The sequence below is a fragment of the Triticum aestivum genome, chromosome 7D (genome assembly GCF_018294505.1).
Source record: "Triticum aestivum cultivar Chinese Spring chromosome 7D, IWGSC CS RefSeq v2.1, whole genome shotgun sequence".
NCBI classification, from domain to species: domain Eukaryota; kingdom Viridiplantae; phylum Streptophyta; class Magnoliopsida; order Poales; family Poaceae; genus Triticum; species Triticum aestivum.
The window spans coordinates 163,470,857-163,479,124 of NC_057814.1; the positions used below are offsets into that span (position 1 = coordinate 163,470,857).

At 47.6% G+C, this 8,268-nt stretch overlaps 1 protein-coding gene across 1 annotated transcript; it reads left to right on the forward strand.

The window, feature by feature from the left end:
* LOC123171003 (putative F-box/LRR-repeat protein 21) lies at positions 1–3,656 on the forward strand. Its single transcript, XM_044588684.1, has 4 exons — positions 1–425; positions 981–1,330; positions 2,694–3,000; positions 3,383–3,656. The coding sequence occupies exons 1-4, from the start codon at positions 1–3 to the stop codon at positions 3,654–3,656; spliced, it is 1,356 nt and encodes a 451-aa protein (XP_044444619.1).
* Positions 3,657–8,268: the final 4,612 nt, after the last annotated feature.

Genomic DNA, 8,268 nt, shown 5'->3' on the forward strand with positions numbered 1-8,268 from the left:
ATGCAGTCGTCGTCGCTGCATCCGCCGCCGGCGGCGGCCACTCCGCGGGGTCGAAAGGGGCGGCCCAGGAGAGACCGGACGTGGCACATCACGGTGTTCAACTACATGCCGCTGCCGTGGGATCAGAGGGACTGGGCGGAGCTTCCCCAGGACGCGATCTCCTGCATCTTCCGCAAGATGAACCAGTTCGAGCTCCTGCTCGGCGCCGCGGCGGTGTGCCGCTCCTGGCGCCGCGCCGCGTGGCACGAGCCCGAGCTGTGGCGCTGCATCGACATGCGCTATCTGCTTGAAGACGTCCCGCCCTCCGGCTGGCAGGCCACCCGCAGCAGCCTTGTGCGGGCCGCCCTGCGGCTCAGCGCCGGGCAGTGCGAGACCTTCGTCGCCGAGCTCCTCGACGACGACCTCTTCATCTTCCTCTCCGAGCAGTAAGTCTTCGTTCTTGAGTCTTGACCCACTTTGTTGCAAGGGAACTACGCTCTTGTTGCAATGGTCTCTTCGATTCAGTTGCTAAGCAAAATAAACTCGACCAAATTCGTATGTCAAATTAAAGGATTGATCATTGATGCAGCATCGGTTTTCCTTTATCTTGCGTCATCCGACCGATTGTTAATTTCCTTTCATCCTTTCTACCCAACAAATTGCGAGGCTTTACTGGCTAGCTGGAAAACCTAGAGTAGCTACGGTGTGTTTTGATGTGTAATGGTTTCTTTCAATTGACGGTACACTAATCTCATTATACCTAATTATGATAAATACTCTCTTGTGGATTTAAAGTCAGAGCTGCAATGAAATATATTTTTGCATCCTTCTTGGATGTCATTTGGTCACCAAATTTTGCAAGCACCTAAAATATTTGATAATAATCAAAGCCACAAAATTCAGAATTTTTCATTATTATTCTTTTCAGTTTTACTTTTATCATGGTTGCAATGCACACGGCCTAGAAAAACCACACTCTAATCTCTAATACTATCTTGCAGGGCACCCTTACTAAAAAATCTCTATCTCATCAAGTGTTACTACGTCTCAAAGGAAGTATTTGCAAAGGTTATGTACAAGTTCCCTCTCCTTGAAGAACTCGAGCTTTTGATGTGGTTAGGTGGCACGGAAATGCTCGAGATCGTCGCTGAAGCCTGCCCATGCCTGAAGCACTTCAGTCTCATAAAACAAGATCGTTTTTACGAACTTGAGGACGATGGTAATGCTTTCGCGATTGCGAAGATGCACGGGCTACGTTCCTTGTATCTCGACGGCAACAGACTCACCAACAAAGGGCTGACAGTGATCCTTGATGGCTGCCCCCACCTAGAGCACCTTAACGTTTTTGAATGTAAGTATCTCAGGATGGATGATGACCTGCTAGAGAAATGTTCTCGAGTCAACATGGATGGCCCTCGGTACTCTTTGCCATATTTGCCTTGCAGTTGCTGTTGGAGTCCTGACTATTCGGATCATGAGGATTATGAGGATTACCATGAGGCTTGTTACTACTACCTCGGTGACCACTTTGACGACGATGATATAGCAGAACACGAGAAGATACTTGATATCAAGAACATGCGGAGGTACTTGCCCTAGTGAGATCTGGTTGTTTGGTTGGAGTTCCCAGATAACGTACTCTCGATGATAGAATATTGGCTCACTGCATCAATTAATTTCAATCGCGAGTTTTCCAATCCACCTTTCTTCACCGAGGTTTGATATCCATCTATTCTTTTCGAAAAGGGGAATACCCGGGCCTCTTCGTCTTGCGATGCACACGGCTATTTATTGTCCAATTTGTTTGGAATATATGATTGTTCCCAATAAAAGAAGTGTCAACATGTGCTTCTTCACTTTTGCTATAACCAGTTGTGCCATGTGAAGGATGCCAGCATGAAAATTGTACGGATGCTCAAGGTTGCTTGTTCTCAAGTTAAACTTCATTTGGTAGATGTGGAGACAATCAAGCATCCGTCCGTCCTTTTGCTTCCCATCTTACTTCATGTACCTCCTGATAGAATTTTCTTTATGATTGAAGCTTTGATTTCAACAAAGGTGGATCAATCTCGACGCAGTCCGCCAGTCAAATGCTTGTGCCAAGAACTCCTACTAGATGCTTAAAATAATGTGTGCATCCATGCATGTCAAAACTGTTTCCATCTTTTGTCACATGATGATGCTGAATGCCATGAATTTATATGCTGCAGAAATTACCACCAAGATCTCTTTTCTTGATGATTGCAACATTCTCTTTTTCTTCCTATATTTGTGCATTTAGGAATGCAAAGAAATAGTATTCGGTTCGTGCACAATCCAGTGTAAAATAAAATTACAACCGGTATCTCTATCACTCCCACCTTGACCCTGCTCTTGAGGAACTGCATTTTGCAACTCATCCATGCCATCAGTGCCATTGCTATCTTCACTAGTTTTGTGTTTTGCCTGACCAGGATAAGAGATCGACCAAGAGCATTTCTCTGTCACACTTGAATCTTTTCAGGAAAATTTCCCACCAGCTTCTCCTTTCTTGCAAAGGATCTGTCGCATCTTGTCCAACCTGCTTGCCTTTTATTTTTCTTCCTCTGTCTCTGTATCCCGAGTATTACCATCGCTCAAACATTTTTTTCCCAGTATGCTAAGTATTCAGGGTGTGTTTGGTTTTTGCCTAAGCTTGCCTTGCTAAGTATTTGGCTGCCAAAATTTTGGTCAAGGTATCTTCGCCTCTGCCCCCCTCCCGCTCCCACGCCGCGCGCCGCTCCGGCCGCTGCGGCCACCAGCCTCCGTCCCTGCCCACCCGGGCCGAGGCGCCACCAAATCCGCCGGCCATGCGCCCGCCGTCCCCTGCTGGATCCCACTGTTCGACCCGCTTCCCGAGCAGCGCCAGGTCGGCGCGGGGAGCCCCTGCGACCGCAGCAGATCTGTTTGGATCCAGCGGTCCGATGCAAGCGCTGGTCTCTCCATCGCTTCCTCCGGCACCAACGGCCCGCCCAGACTCCCCGGCGCGTATCCTGCTGCGAGGTGAGAGCTCCAAGGCGGGCGCTGCGCGTGAGCCAGTGGTCCAAGCAGGGAACCCCTGCCCTGGGAACTGCAGGCTAAAGTCCATCGTGGTAGTGCCCTCACCCGCACCGTCCATTTCCTCTTCGGGCGAGGGGGAGGGATGGACGGAGGTCAAATCGAAGCAGCAACGGCGTGCACTTAGTAGATCAGCGGGCAACTCCAGGCGTCACCAGCTGAGGCGGATGGGCAAGCGCTCCGCCATTAAGGAGGACGCTGGCCGCGCTGCCTTCTTAAGCCAGTTCGACGGCCACTGCTTCAGATGCCTCAGTAGTGAGCACCACCGCGCCGATTGCCGAGATCCACTCCGCTGCATCATCTGCAAGCTGTAGGGCCACTTCGGTAGGGAGTGCCCACAGAATCCGAGGAATAGACGCGGGGCGGACGGCGCCACCCGCGGTCCGGTGAGGGAAAGGCTGCGTTTCCCAGCGCCGCCTCCACAGGCTGCGCGCCCCGTCGACATGGATCGCCAGGCCCTCCTCACCGGCCCCTCCCGCCGCCCAAGGTCGAGCCACAAGGTGGTGGTCGCCACTCCGGCCATGGAGCACCAAGAGTTTCTGCTCCGGAAGCACGCCGTGCTCCTCACGGCCGCAACGCCTCAGCACGCCGCCAACTTGTAAGTGCATCTAGTGCCACCCCTAGTTGGTTTTGGAGTATTGACGACAAACCTGGTTGAGGGACTAATGTGTTTGTGAGAATTGCAGGATAACACAGTTAGTAGTCCCTCATTGATTCGGTTTACCCTCCGGAGATGACCCCTAAAAATGTATGAAGGCATTGAAGACAATGGTGGTGTGTGAAGATATTCACATTGAAGACTATGACAGGGAAGACATCGCGTGAAGACTATGGAGCGCGAAGACTTAGTTGTTTCCTTTTCTTCTTTGTTGAGTCATAGGAACCACCGAACTGTCAAGTGGGGTCCCAGTGAACAAAGTCAGAGTGACTGAAGTGATGCTCAACCAAATCCTATGTCTTCGAGCGAAGACAATAAGAGCAAATCTTATCCAGAGCTGGATGAGTCAGCTTTACTTGCAGCCCAAGTCAAGCTGCCGCGTGTGTTTGAAATCTGACCGTTGGAACACGTGTCAGTTCCTTAGTGACCCAGGGTCATTTCGGACAAATCAGGTCGGGTTGCCTAGTGGCTATAAATAGCCCACCCCCTACACCATAAATGGGTGGCTGCTTAGAGTTAGTGCACGGCTTTTGTCGTTTGAGAGCAACCCACCTCCGAAGCTTTTGAGAGAGAGAAATCCTTGCGAGGACAAAGCCAAAACACCCAGAGCCAAAGAGTGTTAGGCATTACTGAAGTCTTTCTGTCCGAGTGACCTGAAGACTTGTTACACTTGAGGATTGTGAATCCTCCAGCCGGTTAGGCGTCGCGTTCTGAGCATCCAAGAGTCATTGTGGATCGCCGGTGAACGAAGTCTGTGAAGGTTTGGAAGTCTACCGTGAAGACTTACCAGAGTGATTGGGCGAGGACTGGGTGTCCTTAGCTCAAGGGGAATAAGGTGAAGACACGGTCTTCTGAGTTAAATCTCAGCCTCCCTAACCAGACGTACAGTTGTCACAGCAACTGGAACTGGTCCAACAAATCCTTGTCTTCACCAAGCGACTGGTTCTATCTTCTCCCTCTCTTTATTTATAGTCTGTCTTCGTGAAGTCATTGCCTGCCTGTGTTACCTGTTTGACTTCACTATGTGACTTCTATTGTTGTTTGGCTTCATACTATTTTCCATCCTGATCATTACTACCTAGCTGCTATTAGTCTTCGTGCTTTCACTTCTGTGTATACTTGACTATGGCTTGCATAGTGTAGTCTACCTTCCGCTGCATGTTAATAGGTTCATTTCTATCGTTTGTCTTCGAAACTCCCATGTTTTGAAGACTTTCATAAAAATCGCCTATTCACCCCCCTCTAGTCGATAACTAGCACTTTCAATTGGTATCAGAGCAAGGTACTCCCTTGTTCTATGTGATTCGGTTTAACCACCTAGAGTTTTAGCTATGTCGACTGCAGGGATAATCAAAGTCTCCGCTGCGTGCCCTGTCTTCGATGGAACTGAATATCCCTACTGGAAGAATAAGATGCGCATGCATCTTGAAGCCATTGATGTCGACCTCTGGTATGTCGTCAAGAATGGTGTTCCCAAGACTGGTGAAGGTGTCACCCCTGCTGATGTCAAGAAGTTCATTCAACTGGATTCTACTGCCAAGAACATCATCTGTGGTCATCTGACCAAAGGACAGTATGGCCGTGTGAGTGCTCTGGAAACGTCGAAGCTAGTCTAGGACTGGCTCTCCAAGGTCAACGAAGGCGTCTCAACCCAGAGAGATCAAAGGATCAGTGTTCTTCGCAACCTCTTCAACCGCTTAAAGAGAAACGACAATGAGAATGTCCAGCTCATGTTTGATCGCCTCACTGACATCACAAATGAGCTTTGTGCTCTCGGCGCCACTGAGATCACCAAGCATGAAATCGTCAAGACACTCCTGAGATCACTTGACAGCTCGTTCGACACCCTTGCCCTGATGATACAAGAACGCCCTGACTTCAAGACACTCGATCCGTCTGACATACTTGAGAGGCTCAACACACATGAGTTCCAGCTATCTGAGAAAAGAGATATCTATGGTCCCAGCTATGGCCGAACTCGCGCTTTGAAGGCAAAAGCTGTTTCCTCATCTGAAGAAGAATCTGACTGCAGTTCTGGTGATCCTGAAGACAATGGAAAGGAGCTTGCTATGCTTGTGAAGAAGTTCTAGAAGTTCACTAAGAAGAAGGGCTTCAGAAAGTCTTCACGATCCCGCTCAAGAAATGATGAAGCTTTCACTCATGATTACAAGAAGAGAACATGTCACAAGTGCAAGAAACCTGGACACCACTTCTCTGAGTGTCCACAGTGGGACAATGAGAACAACAAGAAGAAGAAGAGCAAGGAATATGATTCTGATGACAAGAAGAAGAAGAAATCCTCAAAGTCTTCTTCCAAGTCTTCGTCCAAGTCTTCATCACACAAGAAGAGCTCATTTGGCAAGGCTCGTGCTTTTGTTGGCAAGGAGATGGATTCAGAGGAGGAGTCTGCTTCTGAGGAGGTGGAGGTGGAGTCTGAGGAGGAGTCCGACTCTGGCGTTGCAAGTCTGGCTCTAGCTACAACCTACGTTGCCAAGTCCATCTTCAACACTGAAGACAATGGCCCCATCACCAACGCTGATGCTAATGACAAGGACGACTCTGCTCCCACCTACTGCTTCATGGAACGTGGTGCCAAGGTAAAATCACGCGATGCTTACTTTCAAACATCAAGTGAAGATGACTCTGATTGTGAATCCAAACCCAGCTACAAAACACTTGCTAAAATTGCAACTGAACAAGAAAGCTATGGAACATACTCAAAAACCGTTAGACAAAAGCGATGACCTGTTGGACGTGGAAATGACCCGATCTCAGTCCTTAATTGAAGACATAAAAAATCTTCATGTTAAGTACCAGGAACTTGAAAGTCGTCATGAAACGCTCTCAATGACTCATGAAAAGCTTTCCTATGATTATCTTCAAAGGAAGCAAGATCTTGAGAAATTGAGAGCGGCTCATGAAGATCTTCAAAAGGAGAATGAGTCACTTCGCGCTCAATAGATCAGTCTCGCTCAGGAAGGATTTCAACCACCATGTCTAAAATGCCTTGAGCGTGATAACGCTACTTCTGTTGCTGAATGTTCTACTGCTGCTACTGTTGCAATATCTTCAACTGTTGATGTGGTAACTAACCCCTTTGCTGAGGATATCACTACTATTGCTGATGAAAATGCTAGGTTGAAGACATTGTTTGAAACAGGGATGTACAAAAGTCTCAAAGGGCATCAGACACTGTGCGATGTCCTCAAAAAGCAGATTCTGAACCGAAACCCTAGGAAAGAGGGTGTTGGGTTTGAGAGGAAAATGAATGTTGATGGTTCCTACTGGAAGCCTGAGCAGTACCCCAAAACCACATGGGTTGCTGCAAAGGGACCTTCAGTGGATCCATCCACTCTATCTGGCTTCACTTGTGCTAACCCAGTTATCATTGATGAATCCTTTGATGCAAAGCATAAACTGTTTAAGAATCAGAATGGTGAAGTGTTCGCCAGGTATATTGGTACTAACTGCAGGAATGGGCCACCTATGAAGAAGATCTGGGTTCCCAAAAGTTGTCTTGAGAATCTTCCTGTGAATGTCATCATGACACCGCCTGGGAAGAAGACAAATTCCAGACCAAAAGCTTCATATGGTCCAAAGGCTTCGTATAGATACAGGACTCAACTGAGTCACCCTAACGCCAATGTTTTGCAGGAAAATCATACTCAAACTTATGAATATGAGCGTGTTTCTTCAAACCTCTATGTTCATAAAACTAAGAACTTTTCTGCTTATTCATATGAGTATTATTCTCCTCCTGCAAGGCTATTTTCTAGGGCTCCAAAGCCGAAGTTCTCAGATGCTGCACTTAGACTCATTGCTTCTAAGCCACCCCTGAAGATGTGGGTGGTTAAGAAGAATTAACTTTCTTTTGCAGGGAAAGGTCTCCAGCCGGAAATCAAAGGCGTCTGATGCTAATGTTGGGGACCTAAAACATCTTGTAGGGCGCAAGATAAAATGCCCAAATGGTCTTACTATGTATTTTGTTCCTGAATCGCTTGCCAATCATCCTATCAGTCCAAACCTTGATCTGAGCTTTGATAATCCTCTTGTGCGTCAAATGTTTATGCTTCACAATACTCTTGGTGAAGCCTATCCCCCTAACTGTACTGTAGGGTATGACACCTCATGCTTCAGAATGGATTATGGACAGTGGATGCACTAACCACATGACTGGTGATCGAAGTCTTCTCATGGATTCAACACTACGTCCATCTGACAAGAGTCACATCACATTTGCTGACACTGGTAAAAGCAAGGTATTGGGTCTAGGTAGAGTTGCAATCTCAAAGGATCATCACATGGATAAAGTGATGCTTGTTGAATCCCTTGGTTTCAACTTAATGTCTGTCTCAATGCTTTGCGATTTGAACATGATTGTGATATTTGGAAAATATCGTTGCCTTGTACTAATGGAATCTGACAAGTCTCTAGTCTTTGAAGGGTATCGGAAAGATGATTTGTACATGGTAGATTTCTCAGCAGGACCACAGCTTGCCGTGTGTCTTCTAGCAAAAGCTTCAGAGTGCTAGCTCTGGCATCCGAGGCTAGGGCAT

Coding starts and splice junctions, on each gene's coding strand:
- LOC123171003 (XM_044588684.1), top strand. CDS start 1: ATGCAGTCGTCGTCGCTGCATCCGCCGCCGGCGGCGGCCACTCCGCGG. Junction 1,331..2,693: donor GCACCTTAACGTTTTTGAAT/GTAAGTATCTCA, acceptor ATTTTGGTCAAG/GTATCTTCGCCTCTGCCCCC. Junction 3,001..3,382: donor GGCGCGTATCCTGCTGCGAG/GTGAGAGCTCCA, acceptor CCACTTCGGTAG/GGAGTGCCCACAGAATCCGA.